The sequence below is a fragment of the Vigna umbellata genome, chromosome 9 (genome assembly GCF_029865625.1).
Source record: "Vigna umbellata cultivar VRB3 chromosome 9, Vumbellata_1.0, whole genome shotgun sequence".
Lineage (NCBI taxonomy): Eukaryota > Viridiplantae > Streptophyta > Magnoliopsida > Fabales > Fabaceae > Vigna > Vigna umbellata.
In genome coordinates this window covers 31,764,692-31,792,346 of record NC_142173.1, presented here as the reverse complement: position 1 = coordinate 31,792,346, position 27,655 = coordinate 31,764,692, and the positions used below count along the sequence as shown (strand labels likewise).

Genomic DNA, 27,655 nt, shown 5'->3' with positions numbered 1-27,655 from the left:
ACAGATCTATTATTTATTGAAAATGTCTTTTATAATTTGTGCATTATAAAAACATTAAATGACATATTTCTTAATTAATAAAGAATGAAAAAATTTCTTGTGACACTCCGAGAAGAGGTGTTACAATAATAGTCATGCACCTCACCTCAGTTGGAGAAAACCACATAAATGGACAATTTCGAAAAAAAAAATCAATGGTCTAACCTCATCATTGATGTATGGAACACACCCAATAGCATTGAACTCACTCACTCATTTAAAAAATGGAAAAAATGACCAAAAACAGAACAAAACCCTTCATGGAGAGTGTTGTTCATCTAGTTGGGGAGTATAGTTGAAGTTTATGTACAAACCACCAATATGTATCTGGTAATCGATTACAAGACTCCTGTAATCGATTACCAGAGGCATATTGGTGGTTTGTACAAAAAGTTGAACGTGGCTCCCCAGTTGGGAGAACTGAGCTTCCCAGGGTTGTATGGACTATGTTTTTTAGTGATTTTTTCATTTCTTTGTCTTAGATGAGTGAGTGAAAATCATCAACCTCAATTATAATTAAGACGATGAATCAAAGAAACTTTTTTTCATAATGGTTTTCAAAATCAATTATGGTTGAAGTTGAATTAACACATTCATTCATAGTCGAAGAAAATAACATAATAGATAAGAAATCAAAAAATGTAATTCATTCATTGATAAGAAAACATTACAATATTGAAAAAGCATTACAATTATAAAAAGGTATTTTCATTTAAAACTAAGAAAGACTATACTATCAAATCTAAGAAGGTCCTTGTTGATCTAAGCAACTTCGTATATAATCCACAAACGTGCGAAGATCTCGGATGTCGTTGATAACTTAAGTCAGCTTTATAGAAGAACTCTCTTACGTAGGGGGAGACGGTCAATGAACATAATGCATTCCATGGGCATCCTCTATTTTGTGAACCGAATTTCCATCATCATTTTTTACAAAACCAAATTATTGTATAACTTCATCTTCAATCCTAAATGACCGCTTAACTTGGGGTAAAAGGATCAATTTGTCACCAATGCCAACAAAATCTCCTAAAACAAGATATACAACAAAAACATTCATTACCAATAGCCTTTACAAAGCAACATAAAACATAGTAAAACACACAAGCACCACAATACTGTAGTCCTACAACAACCCACTTTTCAACATAAAAAAGAGTCAAACAACAACCCAATCATCAACAACAACAATAACACAGAGAAAATATAACCCATGACTTTATGATTCTAGGCACCTCAACACTAACGAAGACTCATTCTTTCACCCAAAAACGCCAACACGTTCAAAAAAGAAAAGGAATCACCTTTACTCCTTGGTCAAGAGCGCAAGAGAGGGGAATGCAAATGCGCTGGTCAAGAAACGGTGTAGGTGACGGTGGAGGTGACCGTCGACGTCACAAGGGGTGAGAAGTGAAGGACAAATGGCAAGAGGGCGAGTGGGCAAAAATCAAAAGTTGTCAATAGGAGAAGAAGAAAGGGCGAGACAAAGAAGAGAGAAAATCGATGGAAGTTGACGGTGTAGGTTGTTGCCAGTGAGAAAGAAGGACAAAGGGAGAGAGAGAATAATCAAAGATGGTGGAGAAAGCAAGGAGAAATGTATACAGAGAGAAAACGAAGAGTCTGGAAATTGATTTTTGAGATAACCACGAAACGTTCTTTCCTTCCCAAATTACATGTCATTATTTCAATTTTTAAAAAATTTATTTGAAGTGTACCCATCAAACGCTGACACCTGACGTTGTCAAAACGTTGGTAAGTAAACATTGTCAAAAGAAACGTTTTTCATTAATTTTAATAATATCACTCGACGAATTTGAATCATATCAATTAATAATCATATAAAGGGTTAAATGATTATTAATTACCATTTAATCAATTCTTCATATCAAATAATTACCCTTTTGGTTATCAATACGAATGTCCTAAATGAAAAAAATATTGGTAATTTATTCAACACTATATGGATCTTTTATCCTGAATGTTAAAATTCGTGGTGTAGAAAGAAAAACAAAATAAAGTTGCAAAGAGATTAAGTAAAGAACAAATGACTATATTGATTCTTGATAAAAAAATATATTAAAATTCATCTCGAAATATATTTGTTATTTCACTGTCCAAGAACATCACCTCACTCAAAACATAATTCAACGCGTGAATAATTGTTTACATTATGTTTGTCATCCCGTTCATTTTTTAACTGCAAAAGATAAAAAATACACATTTATTATTTATGAAATAGAAAGGATTGAATAAATTGTAAAACACATTATAAAATTGGCTGAAAAAGAAAAGAGAAATGACATTTGCAATGAAGAAGAATCGTTACATAGTATAAAAGTTGATCATTTGGAAAAAGCAATGAAGAGGAAGAAGAGAAGTAGAATTGCGAATATGCCACGTATCCAAAGAACAAAACGAAACCAACAAGAACCACTCCCCAATAGACAATGACACACACACACATTTCCCAATCCAACACAAGCAGATGCGAAAGGCCAGAACCCTGTTATCTGCGTAGAGTCCCTTGTAGTATAAAGCTTGGCCACAATTCAAGCACGACCATTATCCCTTTGGGTTTAATATAGTGATCTCAATCTCGATAATCCGTTTCCACTTTTTCAGTGGCTCTGGTGCTGCCATTGCGTTCCACCAACCGCTACTGCCACACAAATACGCTTCACTACAGACAAACAAAACTCACACTCCTTTGTCTCACATATAACTTTCCAAACTAAAACTACTCCGTCTTTACCTCACACAACCACTTCTTCAATCAAGCGAAGCTCGTCGCTTGACTCCACTGCCACTGATCCACCACGCACCCTTTAACCCAATTCCACAGGTAACGCCATCTCTCAACTCAGCTCCATCTATTTACGCAGCACGAGAGACCCACTGCCAATAAAGAACTAAAAATCGAATCTTTTGCATTTCGTGTCGACTGTGTTTGTGTCAGATTCTTGTTATTGTCTGTCTGGAAAAAATGTTTTTTTTTACCTTTTGGTCGCAAAATTGATGGGTTTCTTTCAGGAATCTGTCTGGTTTCTTTTTCATCTTGTCATTTCAGAATTTGGACTAGGGGAGCCCAGGTTCCCTGAGTGGACACGCTTTGTGTTTTTTTATTGATTTTGTTAATTGGTTGTTGCTACACCTGTCAAGCCATATGGAATATATGCTATGTTCCCTTAAGTATTCTGAGTCTACTTCATGGGATATTTGATGAAGTTGTGAATTTATGATTGGAACAGATAAGTCTAAATATGGGGCTAAACGTGTAGTGTAGCGTGTTAGTCTTTACTTCACTAGTGAGCTTGAATTCTGTTGATGAAGAAATGAAGGTTTCTTGATTAAAATTGTAAACAAAAGTAGTTCTTTGATTGTAAACACTTCACATGTAGGAGAATAGGGTAAATTTTATGGTGCTTTTGTTTCACGATGCATGACTGAATCTTCTTTTTTCTTTTCTTTTTCCACTTTTCCTCGGTGAACTTTTCTGGCTGGCAATTAATTTGATTTGTCGGTTGTTTTTCCTTTTTATTCAGTGATATCTGTAAGCTTTCTGCTTCACCATGCCACCAAAGCCCTTAGACTACGGGTCAATAAATGAAAACGTGAAGAAGAGCCAATATGCTGTCAGAGGTGAATTATACCTTCGGGCTTCCGAGCTTCAGAAAGAGGGCAAAAAGGTAGGTTTTGTTTTGAATTTCACCCTTAGGTTGGAGGATTAAATTGGACCTGATCATAAAATCCCTTTCATTGGATTTGTCTTTGTATTGGTATTTTAAAGAACTGGGTTTTTAGAAAATGTATGCAAGCTATAAAGTAACTCGGAGCATATGTTGCAAATTATTTGAAGATTTGGATATGGTTTTAGAGGCGATCATAATCATGCACCATGGTTCATCAAGTTGTTGTTGTGTCCAAGACCTTTATGACATAGTCACACCGTAATGGTAGTATGGTACTTGTTGTTACTTGTTTTCCGTTTGAGAGTTAAATGTAAAGTCTTCATAATACCAGGTTATTCTTCTTAATGATTTGTTGACAAAGTACTGTTCTAATTTCTTTACATGTAAAGTATCTAAAGCAAATCAGTTACTCCCAAGCTATTTTGGTGCTTGAAATTGAACCTATTTATATTTGTATTATCGTCAACTTGCATATCCTATAAGTGGATTTTCATAAAAATGTAAGCATCAACATGATGTCTATGCAACATAGTCTTATTATGAATGCTGTCAGTTTATATTGACTTCAAGCTGGATTTCTCAAATGGATTATATTTATATATTCTAGTCATCATCTGAACATTTGTGTTTCTGCACTCAGTCTTGGATTTATCTCCTCTAGTAAAGTGAACAAATGTGTAAATTGAAAAGGGAAGAGTTTATGTACTTTTACTTTGAATTAAACTAACATGTAATCTTGACTAATTTTAAATAAATAAACAGTGAATGCACTCTCACTTTCTTACTCTAAACATTTTCTCACTTTAGTGGTAGTTATGTTTACACTAACTCATTTTCAATCATTGGCAGATTATATTTACTAATGTTGGCAACCCACATGCTTTGGGACAGAGACCACTGACTTTCCCTCGCCAGGTTTAGCATAACTGACATATTTCTACTTTTACTGAATCTCCTTGTAATCTTTTTTAATTTCAACAACTAAACATACTCCTTGTCTAATTAACTATTTTATTTGTTGATTATGCTAACCTACAACAACTTTTCTGTTGTAGGTTGTTGCTTTGTGCCAAGCCCCATTCCTGCTTGATGATCCAAATGTTGGACTGCTATTCCCTGCTGATGCAATTGCAAGAGCTAAACACTATCTCTCATTGACCTCGGGTGGTCTAGGTATTCATATGTCAACTATCTTTTTATAAAATGGTAGAATTTTACATATTGTGATATGCTTTTGAAGTACTGGTCTTTAATCCCATCCTATCCTTGTGTCTGGTTCTTTCGCCTAAACTAGCTATAAATGCTAGTAAGTCTCATAATCTTAGCAGCGGTTGAGCCTGGTGGTCTTATTCATTGGAAATTCTTTTACTCTTATATGTTTAGTGTGTAAAACCAGTCATTCAAAATTCCTAGAGAACGTGGAAGGAAAATAATTTTCTGGAACATATTTCCATTAAATAAGTACACTAGTCAAGGTTTTAGTATTTTTTTCTTTAATTTCAGATTATTGATAAAAGGCCTGAATGTTATCATAAAATTTAAGGTGGTTTTATATTTGTTTACCGGCTCAATTTAATTATCCTTTATTGTTCTTGCATAAAAATCTCAGATCAAACTTTAGCTAACCAAAGAAGAAATTGCCCCAAAAGACAGTTGCAGCAGTTAAGGATATTAGTGAATAGTTTATGTTATAAATAAACTTTCTGAAAAGTTTAAATGTTAGGTGAAGGATCATGAATGGTATTATCTATCACATACCCCGCTCACATCACCTCACATCCAAGTGCACTTTTTGGGCTTGAAGCATGGAGCCATGGAAAAATGCACATGCCTACTCTACCATGAGTTAGAAAATGGTGAGCCAGGGATCAAACTCTTGACAAGAGTCGTAGAGATTCTGACTTGTCATGAATAAACTATCCCCAAAGCTTGAAACTCCTGGGTGAGGAATCATGATTGATTTGATTGTTAACTGTCAGCAAGGTTTTATATATCATTAGCGGCCTTCCACTTTCAATCTATCACATGGAAATATAATTGGAATCAAATACTTTATTTTGATAAAACAACAACACAAGCAAAAAATTGCTGTTTTTTGTCTTGTCCTGGGTATCTCCAACCCACTGGGCTAAAAACTAATTTCACTCCTAGTATTGTGAGTGTCCTTGATCCACCAAATTTTCGTACACAACAAGGCAAATAAATGCTCTTCTATTGGCTCTGAAGGACATTTAGCTCTAGATTTCTTTTTTGCTTCAAAGTCTAAACCACATTAATTGCTTTGCATTGCGAACATGAGAGTTTTTGGACCTAGCAGAATTTTCCTTAGTTTGAAAATATTTCTTTCTGTCAGCGCCATCTAAAGTTTACATCTTAGTATTACATTATACCATTGGGAGTGTTACAAATTCTTTTACTAACAATTGATACAGGAGTCGGTACTTTTCTTTGACAAGAGAATCTATTGCAACTTATGGTGATGCAGGTGCTTATAGTGACTCACGAGGTCTTCCGGGAATAAGGAAGGAAATAGCAGAGTTCATACTCAAGCGTGATGGGTATCCAAGGTAATTATGCTCCATATAGTCCGTTCTGTTTTATAATTTATCTTGTAAAATTCTTTTGTAAAGGGGCTCTTGTTAGGCACATAGGCTAATTGCTTCTTGCTCCATTTGCAGTGATCCAGAGCTCATATATCTCACTGATGGTGCCAGCAAGGGGGTGATGCAGATATTAAATACTATCATCAGAGGTCAAGACGATGGGGTAATGTAATTTTTGTTTTCTTATTATTGCCACTTCAGTTTTCTACATTCACAGTGCTATTGAAAGAATTACCTTACACTTCTTATTGCCAGATTTTGGTTCCAGTCCCACAATACCCTCTCTACTCAGCAACAATTGCTCTGCTTGGTGGTACCCTTGTTCCATACTACCTTGAAGAGACAGCAAATTGGGGTCTTGATGTTAATGAACTTCGTAAATCAGTTGAACAAGCTCGCTTTAGAGGAATAACTGTATGTGTTTTGTGCGTACAATACAATGTCAAGTTTCCACTTGTTTCTAGATTAAACTAAAAAACCTAAATGCTCCAATGTTTGAAAGATGCTCAATCAATGCAAAGGGCATGAATCTTCTCATATTGAAACCATTTGGTGTTTATACTTTTCTTCCTGTTTCTTCTAAGTTGACTTTTAGAAATGACTTTCCGGGTTGCTTCATGCAACATTCAAGGGCAAAAGAAACAAAATGGTACATGGCTGATTGGTGAACAATATCCCGTTATGAAATTTTAAAATATCTTTACTTTTTTTCTTGAAAAGTAAGTTCTACTGGTGAAGAAATCATCTAAAGGTGAATTATTTTTATTATGCTAAACTTTGAATTGCAAAACTAATACCCTTCTTATATGTTATTTTTGTTTATCAAAATCTCTTCTTAGTGGTTTATGGAATGCTTTATTTGAATGAAGCATCAAAATTATAAATTGACTTTTGGTTAGGTTAAAGCAATGGTCATCATAAATCCTGGAAATCCTACCGGTCAATGCGTTAGTGAAGCTAATCTAAGAGAGATTTTGCAATTCTGTTATCAAGAAAATTTAGCCTTGCTTGGAGATGAGGTTTACCAGCAGAATATATATCAGGATGAACGACCCTTCATCAGTTCTAAAAAGGTATGCATTTTGTGCTGCAGCAGGTGTAGCAAAACTGATATTTTTCTTCAGATGTTAACACAAACTAATACATAATTTTCTACATGGGAAGGTTTTGATGGACTTGGGACCGCCTATAAGCAAGGAAGTCCAGCTTATTTCTTTTCACTCTGTATCAAAAGGTTATTATGGTGAATGTGGACAGCGGGGTGGATATTTTGAAATGACCAACATTCCCCCAGAGGTTGGCCTTTTCATATCTTATGTTCCTGAATCTCTTTCTAAATTCCAAACGGGTATTTCTTGCAACTTTTGCTGTATGTAAAAAATTCTGTACAAAATTGTCATGAATAAACTATTCCAAAAGCTTAAAACTGTGAGCTGAAAACCTCATCATGCACAAGCCTTTTAGACTTTGCTGGAAGCACGAATAATGCTTAGACTTGCCCTTTAGTCTCCACTTGAACGAACTTGTGGTGAGCTTTAACTTTAAGTGATCAGACTCTGGACAAGTATGATCATTTGGTCATACTAAATCATGAATCAACTGTCCCAAGCTCTTAGATGAAAGCGCATAAATGATTTTATATCTGTGAAGATTGATTGCGTCAATCATGTTTAGTATGCCAAGCCACTCAATATTATAATGCTCTGAAAATTTACATGAACAAAGAATACTAACAAAATACATGAATAAATGTTGTTGACTAAAATGCTCTAAACATAACATTTTTACACACTGACCAATGGGTTAAGAGTGCCACATGCAATATGGTGAAATGAATAACTTCTGTTACAAACTACTTTTTGCACTCGATAACTGTTTCTGGATGTAGGACCTTCTGACTCTACATGTAAGGTGTTCAAACTGGGAGCTCTTCGATTTTTTCTATAGCTACTCTAATGATGCTTTTCTTTTATCCTGATTTTCTTTTGCAGACAGTTGATGAGATCTACAAGGTTGCGTCAATATCACTTAGTCCGAATGTTCCAGCACAAATATTTGTGAGTTGAATCGGAATGTTTATCTCTGATATTTTAATTTAGTCTTAATATACTTGTTCAAAGTGTTACTTTAGTGGGTAGTCTAGTCTATCATTCCTTGGGCATTTCTTCATCATTCTTCTCTTTTTTTTTTTACTTTGTTCTACAGATGGGAGTTATGATCAATCCACTTAAACCTGGAGATATTTCTTATGACCAGTTTGTTAGGGAGAGGTAATCATGCTAAAAGATTAGTATGATATAGGTCGAAAATTTGTCCAGTTAACTTTGATTTTCCATATTAGGTTATATTGGAGCATGAGAAACTCATCCTTTCTCCCATACCTTCAAAATATCTGAAATCATTAGAAAAAATGGGTTATTATGTGTGTAGAGTTGACTGTTACCTATAATATGCAGCAATGGAATACTTGAATCACTGAGAAGAAGAGCAAGGATAATGACTGATGGATTCAACAGTTGCAGAAATGTTGTTTGTAATTTTACTGAAGGTATAAACAATAGTATTCCAAAACAACTGGAATTCTTATGCTTCAATTTCAATCTTGGTTTGTCTCATGCCTTGTAAAACATTAGTAATTCCTAAAATTTTGTTCAGGTGCTATGTACTCTTTCCCTCAAATACGCTTGCCACCTAGAGCTATAGATGCTGCTAAACAGGCTGGAAAGGTTGCAGATGTTTTCTACTGCCTTAAGCTTTTGGAAGCTACTGGCATATCCACAGTCCCTGGTTCAGGATTTGGACAGAAAGAAGGGTAAATACTTATCCCTCTACTTTGAAGTTGTATCCCTTTTTCTTTAGAATGATCACATGCTTGGTCTTGGTCCCATGTTTGTCATGGAAGGAGAATGTGCTTTAACTAGGCCATATAAGAGTCATTTCTCTGTCAGCTATGCAGTAATTATGGGGATATTTTTTTTTGTCCATGGACATATATATCAGTATCCCAAGGCTCCTCTGCTCAGTACTTGATAATATATTTTTGAAGTGAACGTACAGAAAATAATCATTCCACTTGTTTTCTTTAGCTAGTGTCTAATGATTGTGTCAAACTTTTGCTGATAGGGTTTTCCATTTGAGGACAACTATTTTACCAGCTGAGGAAGACATGCCTGCTATTATGGATAGTTTCAAGAAGTTCAATGATGAATTCATGGAGCAATACGAAGACAATAGAGGTTATTCAAGGTTGTAAGAAAACCAGCCTGAAAGTTGCATTATACTCGTGCGAAAGCACTTCAATCCATCCCTTAAAGGAAAAACATAACCTCCTTTCTACTGTTTGTCCTTCGTTGGATATATTCCTTAAACCTTTGATTTTCCTTTCTATCATGTCTGAATTGACAATATTTCAGGTGTATATTTAATATCTCTTATACCTTTGTTACCTGTGGCATGGCAATCTAACTATATAGTCTTAAATGTGATGGTTCACCCTTTCATGTGTTTTAGATGTTCTAAGAAGAAAGGCTCAACATAGATAGATATCATAGGTGTTATCACAAAATGCCCCTTCTGATCTGAAACTGGAACCAAAACGTTGATATTAGGACTAGTCTCTTTTGAAATTGAAGCTTCTTCCAATAGAAGAGCACTAGTTAAATATGTTTAGTCTCTAAATTTGTATATAAAATTTAAATTTATCTTTGTTATAAATTTGATGTATTAAACTGCTTTTATATTTGAACTATTTATACTATTCGAGATATATTGTAGCTTAAATATGTGAAATAGTTATCCGTCTAAAACATAGTTTAAAATGTAAAAAATTAATATAGTTGAATTAAAAAGATTATATTAGTTTATTTTTACAATTTAAAAATAAAAATATATTAAAATTTAAAAGAAAAAAACAAATTTCAATTTGAAATCTAAATTTAAAACTAAAAATATATTTAATCTTATTCTGTTCCGAAACACACCTACATTAACTATAAGTATTGTTAATATAATACTATGATGTTTTCAAATATTTAAAGATTCTTAGACAGTGGATGTAGCTAACATCTACTTGCAGAATATTGCTGCTTTACACGATTGAGAATGACGACGTCAAGAAGCAACAAAATTGGTAATCTTTTATTGACGTAAGCAAAGATGATACTTGATTTGAAGCATAAAAAATTCAGATTTCATTAGTGATAAGACATGCTACGAGGATGAGTAAGTAGAAACGTAAGAAAATGAGTATTTTGGAATAGTAATAAATATATTCTGTCTTCCCTTTAAAATGTTAGTTTTAGTATTTGTTTCCAAATTTTAATTAGATATTTAGATTTTGATTGCATTTTTATTTTTGAAAATGTGATATAATTTTGACTTTTTTTGTTAGTGATGTACTAGCTACGTTAACTAATATATCATAGGTTAGTTCATGATTTATTTATTTACTTTTAAAAAATAAAATTTATCATGTGTCAAATGATGGTTTTTTATTAGTGTGATTGATGGTTAGAGTGTAACGTATTATTCTTATGATAAGTGTTATGTAAAAATTTCAATTTAACATGTTATTTTGTTTTAATTAAGTTTTAGTATTTTTTAAATTAGAACAATTTCATTTATTTTTAAATTGAAATAAAATTTAATATTTATAAAAATGTTATAATGATATTTTTATTAAATTTTTTTATAATATTAAATTTATTTGAATTTATATTTTACATTAAACTTTGTTTAAATTTTATTTTAAATATCAATATATTAATAATTTCATATTATTTCCTCTACTGCATAGTAGGAATTTTCGTTGAATTTTACTTAATTTTTATATAAATATTGTAATGATATTTTTAATAATTTTAAGTTTATTTAAATATATTTTACATCAAAATTCATTTAATTTTTATTTTAACATTTAAATATATTTATATTATATTGTTATAAAACTTTTTTAAAGTTTTAATCGTCCCCATGTTAACAGGTGAATTTCTGTTTAATACTGGTTTTAAAAATGAATCTATTGAGTCTCAAAGTTGTAAAAATTATATAAATGAAGTCCCCTCCGTTAAATTAACATAAACGGAGTTAACTTTTTTTCTCTTTCATCTGTGTTGCTGCCATCTTTTTCTCTCTCTATCTTTCTCTTTTTCTCTCCCCAATACCCATTCCCAGTCAACCCTTTTGCAAGCCACCATGCCAAAACCAAGCAACCACTTTCAGCTAACCCTTTCCCGGAATGTGACGCAGTGAAGAGGTCACCGGAGTTCGAATCTTCAAGGCAGATCTCGCAACGATTCCGACGAGAGGCTGTCAAAACATCGGGTCTTTTGTGAGTGATATAAACTATCAGTTTGATAGAGGCCAGTGTTTGGCTTTGGAAGAGGGAGATGCCCAAATTATGCTTGAGTATTTTAAGCATGTGCAAAAGGAGAGTCCCAACTTCTTCTATTTTATAGATTTAAATGAAGAACAGCAGTTAACAAGTGCATTTTTAAATCAACAGAGGATCAATTTGACATGAGATGGTGGAAAATGGTCAGCATATATGAACTCCAAGATGATGTTTGGTTTCAGTCATTGTATGAGGACCGGAAAAAGTGGGTGCTGACTTACATGGGGATACCCTTTTAGCTGGAATGTCTACACCTCAACTCTCTGAAAGTACAAGCTCTTTCTTTGACAAATATATTCATAAGAAAATTACCCTCAAGGAGTTTGTAAAACAGTATGGGATAATTCTGCATAATAGGTATGATGAAGAAGCCATTGTGGATTTTGAATTATTGCACAAGCAGTCAACACTTAAATCTCCTTCACCTTGGGAAAAGCAAATGTCAACAATTTATGCACATGCAATATTTAAGAAATTTCAAGTTGAAGTTTTGGGTATAGTTGGTTGTCAATCTAGGATAGAGGTTGGAGATGGAACTCTTGCAAAGTTCATAGTTCAAGATTATGAGAAGGATGAAGAGTTTTTGGTAACTAGGAATGAAATGAGCTCAGAGGTCTCTTGCAGGCATGCTTTAACTGTTCTCCAACGTTGTGGTTGTTCAAGTGTTCCATCTCATTATATCTTGAAGAGGTGGACGAAAGATGCCAAAATTAAGGAATCAATGGCTGATAGGACAAGAAGGATACAAACTAGGGTGCAACATTATAATGACTTCAGTAAACGAGCCATCGATTTAAGTGAAGAAGGATCATTATCTGAAGAGAATTACAATGTTGTTTTTTGTGCACTTGTTGATGTTACCAATGAAGAGCATTGGTAAATTTGAAGATAAATGATTTTGATGATGCTGAAAGATGATACATTGTTATAGTTGTTTTAAAAGCAATTTGTAGATTATAAATGTATTAGGAAAAGCCTTAAACATATAATACTTAGAAAAATTCGTATTTTTAGAACTGCTACGCATTTAATCGATTATTAGAAGCTATAATCGATTATCCTGAGCCCTTCTGAAAAACCTCGTTGCTCTGGAATAATCGATTATTACTCCAAATAATCGATTATCACAGTTCTTATGAGAACTGCCAAAGTCTCTGGAATAATCGATTATTCCTCAGGATAATCGATTATCACTTTTTGAAAACCCTGTAACGGACTCGAATAATCGATTATCACTAACAATAATCGATTATTTGCGGCATTTATAATTCATCTTTGCGAACTTAGACCAGTTGGCTATATAGGTGAGTTCCAAAACTCTTAGAAAGTATACTGAGCTTTTGAGAATACAGTGTGATATGAGGAAGTTCCATAAGCTAGTTCATTGCACTGCCTAGTCTCGTGAAAAGGAGAAGTCCACGCTTTGTGGGTCAAAGGTTGGAGCGTTTCTCTTCGAGTTGGCAACGCTACTGTTCTTCCGGTTCGTTGGTCGAAGGAAGAATTGTTCTGCACTGATCCGGTTCGTCAATCGAAGGAAAGTGTAGATTGCTTGCTTCCATTTCGTTGGTCGAAGGAAGGTTTTATCTTTCTGTTTTTATTCACTCTTAATTGTATTTTGTTGAAACTGATTTTAGTGAAATCGTTGATCACTTTTTATAGTGATTAACAACTCGACGTAGATTCTTTTGAATCGAACCAGGATAAAAATCTAGTGTGTCAACTTTTCTATTCCTTACACTCGTTACTGTTTTATGCACATCTATTGTTTGTTAAATTTTCTCTAAGAAAATTGATTTTCTAAAACGGACCATCATAACTTGATTTGTGACCGTAACACGCTTTTCGAGTATTTTATTTCGTTGCGCGACTCTATAACGGTACCGATTGTTCCGACAATTGGTATCAGAGCTTGCTTTGATATTCTTTCAAACTTTTGCGAAAATGGTCGGTCATCAAAATCAAGTATATGCTGAGGGTGCATTCATCAACAGACCACCTCTTTTTACTGGTGCTATGCATTCTGGAAAGTCAGAATGGAAATTTTTATGGGGTCTGTTGACAGAGGAATCTAGGAAGCTGTGCTAAATGGTCCCTATATTCCTAAAAGAACAGTTGATGGTGTAGAAGAAGAAAAACCATACTTTAACTGGACTCCTGAGGAAAATAGAAGAGCCCAATTTGACATTAAGGCTCGTAATATTATTTCATCTGCTGTAGTACTTGATGAATTTTATAGAATTTCAGTGTGTAAGACAACACAAGAAATGTGGGAGGTCCTCAGAGTCACACATGAGGGTACAGACGACGTGAAACGTGCAAGGAAGAATACACTCATTCAGGAGTATGAGATGTTCATAATGCAATCTGGAGAAACAATATCTGATGTTCAGAAGCGTTTCACTCACATTGTGAACCACCTGACAAGTTTGGGTAAGACTTTTGACACTGATGAATTGAATGTGAAAATATTGAAATCATTAGACAGGTCTTGGCAACCAAAGGTGACTGCCATCTCGGAGTCTCAAAACCTCACTCAAATGTCAACGACAATTCTCTTTGGAAAGCTTCGTGAGCATGAGCTTGAGCTGAGAAGATTAACTACAGAAGAGGATCAAGGCAAAAGAAAGACGCTTGCCTTCAAGTCTGAAATCTCAAAAGGAAAAAGTTCTAAGAGAATTGAGGACGATGATTTCGATGACGATGAGGAAAACATGAGTCTTATGATTAAGAAGTTTGCTAAATTTATGAAAGCAAAGGGAAAAGACAAATACCATGGAGAAAGGAAAGAAAATCGAGGATCTCCATCAAGCATTAAATGTTATGGATGTGGAGAAAGAGGTCATGTGAAGACTGACTGTCCTAAGAATAGGAAAAGTGAAGAAAAGAAAGAAAGAAAGTTTCCAAAGAAGAAGAAAGCTTACATAGCTTGGGAAGAGAATGCTTCTGGTTCTTCAAGTTCAAGCGATTCAGATGAAGAAGCAAATTTGTGCTTAATGGCAGACTTAGAAGATGCTGGAAGCCAAGTAAGTGATTAGAGGAATGATAGGATCCTTACTGTATCTAACTGCTAGTAGACCAGACATTATGCAAAATGTGTGTGTGTGTGTGTGTGCTAGGTACCAAGCTAATCCTAAAGAATCTCATTTAATTGTTGTCAAACGGATTTTGAAATACCTTAAAGGAACCCCATCTTTTGGACTTTGGTATCCTTCTGATGCTTTACCTAGTTTGATAGGTTATTCTGATGCAGATTATGGTGGCTGTAAAATTGATAGGAAAAGTACTAGTGGAACGTGTCATTTTCTGGGTTGTTCTTTAGTGTCTTGGCATTCAAAGAAACAAGCTTGTGTAGCCTTGTCTACCACTGAAGCTGAATACATTGCTGCTGGAAATTGTTGTGCCCAAATTTTATGGATGAAACAACAACTGAAGGATTTTGGTATCTTCCTTGATCACATTCCTCTGAAATGTGATAATACTAGTGCTATCAACCTAACTAAGAACCCCATAATGCACTCAAGAACTAAGCACATTGAAATTAGACATCATTTCTTGAGAGACCACATTCAAAAGGAAGATTGCCAAATTGAATACATTGACACTTTACATCAATTGGTTGATATCTTCACTAAAGCACTACCTAAAGATAGATTCTATGAGCTTAGAAGAGAGTTACGGGTGTTAGATATGTCCTAAACTCAAAATTTATGAAATTTTCTTAATTTTCGTAAGATCAGCGCTTTTAATCGATTATCATAGGATAATAATCGATTATTTTTAGCCTTGGCAAAAACACCTATTCGCAGATAATCGATTATCCCATAGAACAATCGATTATTCATATTCAAACCCAAAACTGGACTTTTATGCGAAGATAATCGATTATCTTCATACATAATCGATTATTACACAATTTCTGGAAAGTGACTTATGAGCAGATAATCGATTATCACTTACAATAATCGATTATTACGCAATATGTATCAAAAATATAGCCGTTACAGTGAATTCTAACGGCTGGAAACGGTCATAAACGGCTAGTTTCTCCATTTTTCTTATATATAGCCCCATATAATCGATTATTACTCACTTCTTTGCACCCAGAAAACTGCTGCACCCCAATCTGAACCAAATCTCTTCATCTTTCTTCTTTCCTTCCAAAGTTTTTTTTGCCCACTTCTCTCATGGCTGATTCCAGAAGAACCCGAAGGAGGACTGCTGGTGCTTCTTCCTCTCGCTCTCGCAATGTTCGTCCTGCTTCCATCGAAGGTTGGATTTCAAATGAGGAACAACATGATGACTATGTCCATTTCTGGCAAGAACGCCGAATCATGGCGGTAAAGTTCATCCGTCTCGACTTTTATCATTTTTATGGCTTTCAATTTCTAGATCTGTTTCATGCTCAAGGACTTACTCATCTAGTGGAGCAAAAGGGGTGCATCTACCCTGATCTTATCCGTGTCTTCTACTTCAATATGCGTTATCGTGACGGCATCATCACAACAAAAGTGAAAGGTGTCCCTATAATTCTGGATGATGACATATGAACGAATGTCGCACAACTCACACTATGGGATGATGCTGTCAAAGTCCATCTTGGAGTTCCGGACTTCAATCGTCTCCTCGCCTTTCAATCTTTTTTACGCCATCCTGAACAACAAATCAATCGTCGACAACTGCTTGTGGGTGGATTCAAGGTTGAAGAAAGGATGACTCATTACTTAATTGTATGGATCCTATGTCCTCGTGCCACTAACCATGCTCAATGCTCGGAGCAAGATCTTCTACTACTATATGGGCTTTTAAATCACATCCACATTGATTGGCCAGCCCTTATCTTCGACACAATGGTAAAGGCCAAGAAATACTCTTCTTATCATTTTCCATATGCACTTCTCATCTCTCGAATTTTAGAATACAAAGGTGTAAGTGTGGACGGCGAACTCACTACCTCCATTCAAGCAATTGGCACTGAAATTGGTGAGACAACATTTCGCCAAATGAGTTTTGTTGCTCGTGGCCGTGTGATCATTCACAAGGATGATGATCACCACGAAAATGCCAATGATGATATGGACGCCCATATGGTTGATCTAGTCCCAACTGCTACCTCTGCTGATGCTGGTCCTTCTCACATGCCTTCAAATTCATCCCTGACTATGGAGGAGCATTTTGCAAACCTGTCAAAACAACTGGGGGATATGCGTCTCTTTCAACAAACTCACTTTGAACAAATATATGAATGGCAACAAAATCATGAAGAATTTGTGATCGACCAGTTCAATGACCTTGATACTCGCATTAGAAACATTGAAAATCACTTTAATCTCCAACTTCCAAAGAGACCACCAAGTCCTGAATTTTAGATTTAGGATTTTATGATTAGTGTGCTTTCATGTTTGTTTGTTTTGAATTCCTAGAATGTTTTATCATATTCATGTCTTGCTTTATGTGTCCTTGTAATCTTTAATGTTTTCCTGAATAAAATGATCTGTTGTTTTAGTACATACATTGTTTAATTGAGGGGGAGCTCATATTAAGGGGGAGCTCATATTAAGGGGGAACATTATCACTCTTTTTGCTTATGATCAAAAAGGGGGAGAAATATGTGCAATTACTACTAACTCCTACTGTTGTCTGTCAGTTTGTATCTTTTGCAGATAACCCAAAGATGCTTTTAAAAAGTGATTTTTGATCATCATCAAAAAGGGGGAGATTGTTACCAATGAAGAGCATTGGTAAATTTGAAGATAAATTATTTTGATGATGCTGAAAGATGATACATTGTTATAGTTGTTTTAAAAACAATTTGTAGATTATAAATGTATTAGGAAAAGCCTTAAACATGTAATACTTAGAAAAATTCGAATTTTTAGAACTGCTACGCATTTAATCGATTATTAGAAGCTATAATCGATTATCCTGAGCCCTTTTGAAAAACCTCGTTCCTCTGGAATAATCGATTATTACTCCAAATAATCGATTATCACTTTTTGAAAACCCTGTAACGGACTCGAATAATCGATTATCACTAACAATAATCGATTATCTGCGACAGTTATAATTCATCTTTGCGAACTTAGACCAGTTGGCTATATAGGTGAGTTCCAAAACTCTTAGAAAGTATACTGAGCTTCTGAGAATACAGTGTGATATGAGGAAGTTCCATAAGCTAGTTCATTGCACTGCCTAGTCTCGTGAAAAGGAGAAGCTCATGCTTTGTGGGTCAAAGGTCGGAGCGTTTCTCTTCGAGTTGGCAACGCTACTGTTCTTCCGGTTCGTTGGTCGAAGGAAGAACTGTTCTGCACTGATCTGGTTCGTCAGTCGAAGGAAAGTGTAGATTGCTTGCTTCCATTTCGTTGGTCGAAGGAAGGTTTTATCTTTCTGTTTTTATTCACTCTTAATTGTATTTTGTTGAAACTGATTTTAGTGAAATCGTTGATCACTTTTTATAGTGATTAACAACTGGACGTAGATTCTTTTGAATCGAACCAGGATAAAAATCCAATGTGTCAACTTTTCTATTCCTTACACTCGTTACTGTTTTATGCACATCTATTGTTTGTTAAATTTTCTCTAAGAAAATTGGTTTTCTAAAACGGACCATCATAACTTGATTTGTGACCGTAACACGCTTTCCGAGTATTTTATTCCGTTACGCGACTCTATAACGGTACCGATAGTTCCGACAGTTGACGCCTTGAAGAACTGTGTACTGGTGAATAATTGTAATAACAATGGTGCAGAAACTAGCAGGAATGCCTATGGCTTTCGTGAAGCAGAAGAAAATCAAGGTCCTCTTGCTTTGAAACCAAATAAAAAGAGGAATGCAACTAGGAAAAGAAAGGTGCGTTCTGATTTTTGTGGCTGATCTGCATATAAGTTATTTTGGCTTTTGTGAAGATTAGGAAATTGATTTGAAAATCTCTTTTATAGGCACAATTAGAGCAGGATGTTATACTTGTTAATGCTCAAGATAGCCTGCAGCAAATGGTTTGTGTTACCTACATTCCAATCTTGATCTATTTTAGTTTTTATAAATCTAGAGTGCATTTGATATGTTGAAAATTGTTATGCTTCTTGTAACTCATGCTTTCGTTCTTTTAGGATAATCTCAGCTCGGATGCAATGACCCTTAATGGATATTATAGTGTCCAGCAAAATGTCCCGACAATGGAAGTGGTTGCATGGTGGCTTGCAAAAGTGTTGGTTGGGAATGGGTAATGGGGAGAGAAAAAGAGAAAGATAGAGAGAGAAAAAGATGGCATAACCCAGATGAAAGAGAAAAAAAGTTAATTCCGTTTATGTTAATTCAACGGAAGAGACTTTATTTATACAATTTTTACAATTTTGGGACTCAAAAGATTCATTTTTAAAACCGGATATTAAACATAAATTCACCTCTTAACATAGGAACGAAATAAGTATTTAAGCCAAATTTTAATTTTAATTTATAAAATTATTACTTTTAAATCAATTCTAACATTTGTATAGAAATTATTAATATATAAATATTTGAAAAAAAAATTTAAATAAAGTTCAATCTAAAATATAAATTTAAATAAACTTGTTAAAAATATTTAATAAAAGTATCAAATAAAATATTATTTATATAGAAGTTAAATTTGATCATAAAAGAAATGAAATTATTTTATTTAAAAAAAATTAAAACTAAATTGTGACAAACTAATAAATACATGAATTAAATTAAGATTTTTCACAGTTTTTTTCACCAGCAATAATATGTGACACTATCATGATCACATCACATTATCTCTATCATGTAACAAGATTTCCATTTGACACATGTTAATTTAAAAAGAAATTAAAAATTGAAAAGAAAAATCATGGACTAAAATATAACACATTAGTTAACGTAGTTAATACATCCTAACATAAATGATAAAATTGCATCACATCTTTTAAAATATAATTCAATTGAGATCCATCAAAATTTAAAATTAAATTTTTTGAATAAATAATAATAGAAGGTTTAAACTTAAAATCTAAAATTTGAGATAGAATTTTTGATAATTTTTTTTTTGTATTTTTTCTAAAAATATAAGAGAAAATAATATATTGGTGATTATTGAAACATTATTTTCCTTGTATTTTTCTCTGTAAAATTGTAAATAACATTATCAATGTTCATTGAAAGCAAATTATTTTTTTATCGAGACTAAAATATTATTTAATTTAACTTGTGATATAATGAATTATTATATAGGTGTCATCCATTATGAAAATTATTAAAGATCTTCAAAGAACTTAATACTATGAAATTTAATTCTTATCTGTTTAATAATTTTAATTTTTAAATAGAATATTAACATCAAGGCCACAATAGTTATACTGTTCTATATAAGATGTTTGCAACTTAAGTTCAAATTCTTAAAAAAATGGTCCGAGTTTTTTAACACATTTTCTTTTTCATTAGTGCTATACAACTTTATCAAATGAGTCAATTCCTTGATATATAATATATAAAAAAACAAGTTTAAGAATTTCTCAGTAGAGTTGAAAACATTAAAAATGACCTCAATAATTTTTTTTAAAATTGTCTTCTTTTTTTCCAAAGTTATTCTTCTTTTTTTCCATCATCTTCTCGCACAATTTTCTTTTGTAAGTGTTTTTTTTTTCTTGTGAGATGATTTTCTCTATCTGTTAGGTTATTTTTCTCTTTAGTCGTTTTCAAATTTGATTTTCATTTAAAGTTTCAGTTTATCATCAACCCTAATACATATTAATTTTCTCCATTTCATATTCAGTCATAAGTTTTTCATCTATATCAAATAAATATTTAAATTCTAATTTCAACTTCTATACTAGCCGGCGATTATTCTCACAATTATATCGCATCAACATACTTTTATGACACTAAATTTTACGTTAATAAATTACCAGACAAATACAAATAGTAGTAGTTAAAATTCACATCTATTTGTTTTGTTTTTTAGTAAGTTTTTCTAATTTCATGAGATAATAACCTAAACCAAAAGTAATAATAAAAACTTGGTCTTGTATTCCACTTGGTAAAGATTAATTTGGACAACAAACAAGAAAACATAATCTAGTATAAGAACATGAGATGTTTCCTTTGCTACAAGGTGAAATTAGTTTATATGTGTAAAAACAAATGTTTAATATATCATAAATCATTTTAATGGACTTGACAAAGATTTTAAGAAGAAGGTGCTTAGTGTTAAAATGTTGAAGTGTTTTTGATAGGTTTTGAGCACCAAATCTATCAAAGGATTTATTCAATATTAATCTTATATCATTGCTAGGAAAATTAAGAAAGTATTACTAGTGTAAAATAGAGATATAACAAGATGATATTATGTTGATTTATGAAAGAATGATGTGAAAAATTGTACGATAACAATTTTGTAAATACTGAAAATCATATTACATTGTTGTCAGGTTTAATCGATATAATATCTCTTGAAATTTAAAAAGAAATAAAAAAACATATTAATATGTGTTTTGGTTTGTGGAATTAAGGTTAACAATTCTCCCAACTTTGTTCGTCTAATTCCTTGCATAGGTCACCGTTCGTCATTCATTTCACTCCGATTGCTATTCAGTTGTACTAGGAGGTTACATGTAAAGATATTTTGATGTCAAGGTCAGTACAAATTCCACAATATAGCAATAAATGTGGCTTAAATGTAACGAACCTACCAAGATATCTTAAACTTGTATTTACATATTTCAGAATGGGCTTCGAATTAGCATTGTCCTACTTATGGTTCAAGTGGTAATGATCGTGTTTTGGTTTAAGATAGTCGTCCTTAATCCAAATTTTCATTTAAGATCGATCGTTCGATTCATGTTACTTGACTGACTGATTTGTTAGGTGTTATTGATTGAAGAGGCCGTTTGGTCCTAAGCTGACCGAACGATCATACAATACAATATGTTATTTTTTTAATTAAAAAAACGATACTAAACTCTTATTGTGTAGAATTGATGTAGTATAACTTTTAATTCATTCGTGTCCTCTTCCCTTTTGTTTCTAAAGCTTTTTGTCCTCTCTCGTCTCTTCTCGTCTATGTTCTCTTGTTCTCTCTTCTCCATTATCATTCACTTAACCTTTATTGTTGGGAAAGAGGTGTCACCGCATTAGAAGCCTTCACATTGCATCATTGTTGTTCTCGTTGTTGTGCAAAGGAGGCGTGACCTTTAACCGTCTCATGTTGAACCCTAGCTGCCACCACTGCTATGTGAAGGAGTTGCCATCATTGTTGTGTAAAGGAGGTGTCATCGATGCTATGCAAAGGAGGCACGATGTTTCATCTCCTCGTGTTGAACCCTAATCATCGCCACTGTTGTGCGAAGGAGTTGTCATCGTTATTATCGATAATTAAATCAATATTTGTGTCATTGTTATTTCTTGACTATCTCACTCTCCTACCTCAACTCGCCTCACTCCCCTTCTTTATTGGTCGCTCTCCAATAAGGGAACCATGTTGTCATATATAAATCTATATCTGCCTCTTTGCACTTTGAATATGAGCATGTCAATGATGAAAAAGGTTTTGAAGCTAATGAAAATAGTGTCATCTATGAATGAAAGGAAGTCAGAGATACATGAGAATTTAACATGTCAAGTGGTCAATGCCGAAAGTGTCAAAGACCAATTTTACATTGGTTGAAAAGTTATCAACATAAAATGTTTTCAGTTTTAATACAACAATGGGATCTAAAACAATTTTAAAACCAATGTAATATGTGTTAAATAACTAATGTAATATGTCGTTTTTTAGTAGTGTATGAATTATAGATAAATAATTGTGTTTACCAAATAATTCCATAAAATAAAAATAATAAAGTTATTTCTTATAAGTAGATGTAAAAATACATAATAAAACTTTATCTTATATAGAAAATAGTAAATAAAAACGTTTAGGAGTTAAAAACAAAGATTTTGAGTGTTTCACTGGCAAAAGCTGTGAAATTTGAAAAACTAAAGTGAGCATGCTGTATAACACTATATGGGTGACAACTTGTAACTTGTAAGGAATATGCTGAAATGAAAAACATCAGTCAATAATTCAAAGTTCTGGTTGCATATGGAATTTCTTTAGAAAAAAAAACTTTTCCTTTGATTTTCAAAATCAAAAGCAAGTGTTCAGAAAGGGCCCCCGAATGAAAAATTATACAGAAAAAAGAAAAGTGCTTTAATACGCATGAAGCTTTTTTAAGCACTTCAAGCACAAGGATAATAACATAGGATTCATTATTATTATTCTATTAGTATTAGTATTAGCTGTTGATAATCCCAATACGCTGAAAACTTGGCGCCAAAACCCAATCAGTGTTCTCTATTATGTCCTGCCCGGCGGTCAGCTATTAGCACAAGGGCATCCACAATTCTCTCTCTTTTTTACAGTTCTTTCGGTCAGCTCTTATTCAATGGTTTTTTCTTTAATCAAGTGAAGAGATTCCTTTTAATATCAAAGTTTACTCATCAAAAAGTAGTGCTTACGGTCCAATAATCAAATTTTGCAGACTATCAGCCCGCGTACTTGTAAAACGTGCTTTACCAAAACTTAATAATATAATTATTAAATCTGGTTTAAGAATTTTTTTTTAATAATTTTCCAATAATTAAATGTTTTTGGACCAACTGCGGCATTAGTTAATGTTCAAATCATCGGTACAATAATTAACGTGTTTTATATTTCTATTCTTTAATTTATCGAATTTTATTAATCCAAAAACAAAATCAGTAAGCATATTTTAATTTATTTATGTTAGTTCGTAATGTTCGATTCTATGCAATAACTTGATTTAGAAATGTTTAAGTAAAAAAAAAATAGATATATAAATAATTAATGAACAATAAATCTTTATTTTAATAGAGTAGTTTCTAATTTTTTAAAAATAAAATATATCGAAAGAATTAGACATTAAAAATAATTAATAAATAACTTATATTGATGTTTTATTTTCTCATCTTAAGTTTTTCATTAGTTTTCTCTTTTAAAGAGATGAAGAGAAAAAAAGGAATAACATACTCACATATAAAAATTATAACTTCTATCACTTATTTTTTTAAGTTTTAATATTTTAATTTTACTTTTTAACAAATTAAAATATTATTATTCTTTTACGTAATAAATATTTCATGATATATATATATATATATATATATAATAAATTAAATTAATTTATAAAATTAACTAATAAAATATAACAATTCTAACATATTTAATAATTTTATATATATATATATATATATATATATATATATATATATAATATAAATAGTCTAAATTGCTAACTATAGATCTCAACTTAAAAAACAAAATCATTAATAAAAATGAATATATAAATTGATTTTAACTTATAAAAAAGATTAATTCTTTTGTATCTCCTTTTTCTACGAGTAAATATGTAGGAAATATCAAAATATTGCTTTAACGTTAAAACACATTGCATTTAATGTCATTAATTTCCACAGTTCCGCGTTGAACTTATGCACCTTCCTATTCAGCATGTGACAAATTTGGGAGGTGTTGGTTAACAATCTATCTTTGGGTCGGCATGTGACAAATTTGTTTTTATTGAATTTATTTAAATTAAATAGTTTAATTAACTTAAATTTATAATAAATTTGGATATTTTATTTCAAAAAATTTATTAACATTTTTTGTTATTTTGAATATTTAAAATTTATATATTTTTTAATTAAGTTTTGCAATTTGATTTTATTATGAATTGAAGTGATATTGAAAATTATTATTTTTTTTATCGTCATTGTGATTTTTCTTCTTTAGTTGTTAATGAGACGAAGATGTGTATAATGGAACTGGATATTAATATGTTTTTTTTACAAAGTTACAAATAGTTTTATTTTTAATTTTATAAAACTTGTGGACTAAGAGAGTTTTGGTTGGATGAGGTATCCCTCACTAAAACATTAGTTATTTGAAAATTGTTGTATGGTGGTTTATCTATTAATTTAGAGGTTAAAAAAATAAGATTTGTGATGTATGTGTTTTTTGTGTTTGTAATAATGATGAATATTTTTTTCTCATTTGTTTGAATTGTTTTATTGTCATACAACTGGGAAAATTATTAAAAGAAATTTATCATCATTACAGTTTTCTTATTTAGAATTAGTTGTTCTATGAAGTCTACCAATCCCTTATTTAAAGTGGTCAAAGTTACTCTCATTAATATAATTATTTATTTGGACAATAACTAATCATAATTCACAATCTAATTTTGTTTTGTTTATTCAAATTAAAGAATTAGTAAATAAGACTTAGAATAAATCTAAGAAACATATGAATAAATTAAAAAAATATATTTAAATCAACTCATCTATTTTTACAGCTATTTTTATTAATTAAAATAAATTTTTATTAATCTAAACTTGTACAATTGATAGTTATATATGTAAATTTTGATATGTATAAAATTTTAAGTATATTAAAAAATTTAATAATTTTTATATACTTGAATTATTTTAACCAAAATTGGTATGAAACGATTAATTTAACCTTAACAAAAATTTGTTTGAAAGTAATTTATTTAAATGAAATCCACTAATATAGTTAATGTTAATTTAAAAATATTTTTAGAAATATTTAATAAAAATATTAATTTTATTATAAAAACTAACAGTATAATAATTATACAAAAAATAAATTTAGTCTCAAGAGACAATATTATTCCTTTTAACAAAAAATTATGATTAAATTAAATAAAAAAAGAATATAAAAACCAAATTAAGACTCTGTAATCTATCATTTTACACTATTATCATCATACAACATAACTTTGATACGACCATGCTTAAATATAATAAAATTTTTTAACGTTAATTAGTTGAAAATATTATAAAGATTATAAAATTAAATAATAGATATTCAATTAAAAAATATAAAAACTTAATATATAATAAAATAATTATTTTAATAAAAAATTAATTAAAAATACTCAAAATCTTCATATGTTTAAAAGTTAATTAAATAAAATTAAAATGATTATTATTACAAATTAAAATAATTGTTGTGTTTAATTTTTTATTTTAAAAAAATCTGTAACATAAAAAGATTAAGAAACATTTTAATATATAGAAAATAAAATACAATACTTTTTAGAAAAAAGAATTATATTATTCTTCTAGCATTTTTGGAAAAAGCTGAAGAAGGTAGTTATGAAAAAAGTGAATATAAAACTTTTAGTTGAGCACAAAATGTGAGAATGGTACTTATAAGTTACTGCAGAACGCTTGACCAAACATGTAACATGAATTTTGGTATCTAAACACTTCACCAAACATGTTATGAGAATATCGGATGTTGCGGGCAAACATGCAACCTCACCAACATGGAAATGCCACGTTGATTTTGGACATTCATAGCTTGCTTTGGGATTGCGAATATGGCAAATATAGAGAATATAATTCTATTTTTTTTTCTTAAAGTTTTCTGCTATTTTTTTTCTAAGTAAAGTTTCAGGACTCGCAAATGCATTTCACTCAAATTTGACGTGTAAAAAATAATATGTTGTGCATATTAATTGACAGTTTATGTGATTTTTACAATTTAACACAGTAATTACTAGAATTATTCGCATTTTAATTACAATTATTGTATAGCAATTACAACTACATGCGTATTGCATATACCGGTAATGATTTTACACTTTTACACGTACGCGTACCAAAAGTCTTATGAAAGTCTTTAAACTCTTAAAAATGGCTTTTCCTTTGTCTCCTCACTCTCAGCAATCTTCAAAGAAGCACTTCCTTTCAACCTTAACCAAAACCTCCTTTTTCTTTTAATCCGTTTCTCCATCTTTCTCAGTGCAAACTTTCTTAGTTTCCCTCTTTATTCCTTATCTTACTCTCTTTTCCAATCGCTTTTTAGTCAACACTTTCCTACTGGTTTCATCCGTTCCTCTACCAGTTTACACCCAAAAGAGTAGTGAACAAGAAAAGGAAAAAATATAGAGTAAAAGAACCATCTTTATTCGCTTATTCCCTTCTATACATACATATTCATATTACCCTTTTGGTGGTTAAATATGGGGTTCTCGGAGAAGCCACAAGTGGAAGAGTCAGATGGTACTAGAAAATGGGTCATCGCTGGAATCTCTTTGCGAGCGCCATTGAAGCCAATATACACCACTACTGTAGAGAAAAAGGAAGAAGAAGAAGAAGAAGATGATGAAGGTGACGTGGCAGACTCTTCAACAACACCAAAGGGGGAAGAAGCAAGAATTCCAACCGCGTTGAAGTGTCCACCAGCTCCTAGGAAGAGAAAACCTTCTTTGAAGTGCAACTATCGTAGCGGAGCGAGAGAATTCTTCACTCCGCCGGACTTAGAAACTGTGTTTATACGCCATGTTGAAAGGGCTAATTGATCGTATAGAGGTGGGAACAGTAACCTTCACCAACCTTAATTGGCTAGTTTAGAGCTAGCTAGAACTAATTTATTTAGTTTTGTGTAACTTGTTACTATAATATTGTATTAAGTCGTTTCATGTCTGTGTTATTATTCTAGCTAGCTAGAACTTAAATTCAGGAGTTTAGAGAGGAGGTATTTGTAAAATGATCTGAATAAAAATGACCTATTTGCTTGCATTGCATGCGTGATCTTAATTTCCTTTCATTTCTCTCTCTCTCTCTCTCTCTCTGTGCAATTGTAATCTGGTAAAGTCAAATATAATTGACGTTGTCATGTTTATCTGATTTGTTTGGTATTGCATAAAAAACATGTTTCCTTATCTGTAAATTTATGAAGTAATGCGTTCTATCTATCTATGATTCTTTGTAAATGTACAGAAGAAAGCTGACCAAGGTAGGTTAAGTTGGTTATAGGACTTGTATCTCATGTTACTACGTTTAAATCGGAGTACTAATTAAAGTACCAAAGAAAACAACTTTTGTTGATGAATAATCGATCTAAAAG

At 32.0% G+C, this 27,655-nt stretch overlaps 2 protein-coding genes and 1 pseudogene across 2 annotated transcripts; all 3 read left to right on the top strand.

Moving 5' to 3' along the window:
• The first annotated feature begins 2,649 nt into the window (after positions 1–2,649).
• On the top strand, positions 2,650–9,776 carry LOC124833860 (glutamate--glyoxylate aminotransferase 2). Its single transcript, XM_088098432.1, has 14 exons — positions 2,650–2,881; positions 3,582–3,725; positions 4,578–4,643; positions 4,784–4,901; positions 6,214–6,295; positions 6,407–6,494; positions 6,587–6,745; positions 7,231–7,404; positions 7,496–7,627; positions 8,323–8,388; positions 8,537–8,601; positions 8,788–8,879; positions 8,987–9,143; positions 9,455–9,776. Exons 2-14 carry the CDS (start codon positions 3,609–3,611, stop codon positions 9,582–9,584), a joined length of 1,446 nt encoding a protein of 481 aa, XP_087954558.1. The 5' UTR covers positions 2,650–2,881; positions 3,582–3,608; the 3' UTR covers positions 9,585–9,776.
• A 1,526-nt stretch (positions 9,777–11,302) lies between these two features.
• LOC124847839 (protein FAR-RED IMPAIRED RESPONSE 1-like) lies at positions 11,303–18,947 on the top strand (annotated as a pseudogene).
• A 7,472-nt stretch (positions 18,948–26,419) lies between these two features.
• On the top strand, positions 26,420–27,327 carry LOC124847830 (cyclin-dependent protein kinase inhibitor SMR6-like). Its single transcript, XM_047325410.2, has one exon. It carries the CDS (start codon positions 26,769–26,771, stop codon positions 27,105–27,107), a length of 339 nt encoding a protein of 112 aa, XP_047181366.2. The 5' UTR covers positions 26,420–26,768; the 3' UTR covers positions 27,108–27,327.
• The last annotated feature ends 328 nt before the right edge of the window (positions 27,328–27,655 follow it).

Bases quoted from the DNA above. Each gene is read 5' to 3' on its own strand.
- LOC124833860 (XM_088098432.1), top strand. From the start codon at position 3,609: ATGCCACCAAAGCCCTTAGACTACGGGTCAATAAATGAAAACGTGAAG. The intron at 4,902-6,213 runs GTATTCATATGT...ATGGTGATGCAG, and splicing joins ATTGACCTCGGGTGGTCTAG to GTGCTTATAGTGACTCACGA. The intron at 6,296-6,406 runs GTAATTATGCTC...CTCCATTTGCAG, and splicing joins AAGCGTGATGGGTATCCAAG to TGATCCAGAGCTCATATATC.
- LOC124847830 (XM_047325410.2), top strand. From the start codon at position 26,769: ATGGGGTTCTCGGAGAAGCCACAAGTGGAAGAGTCAGATGGTACTAGA.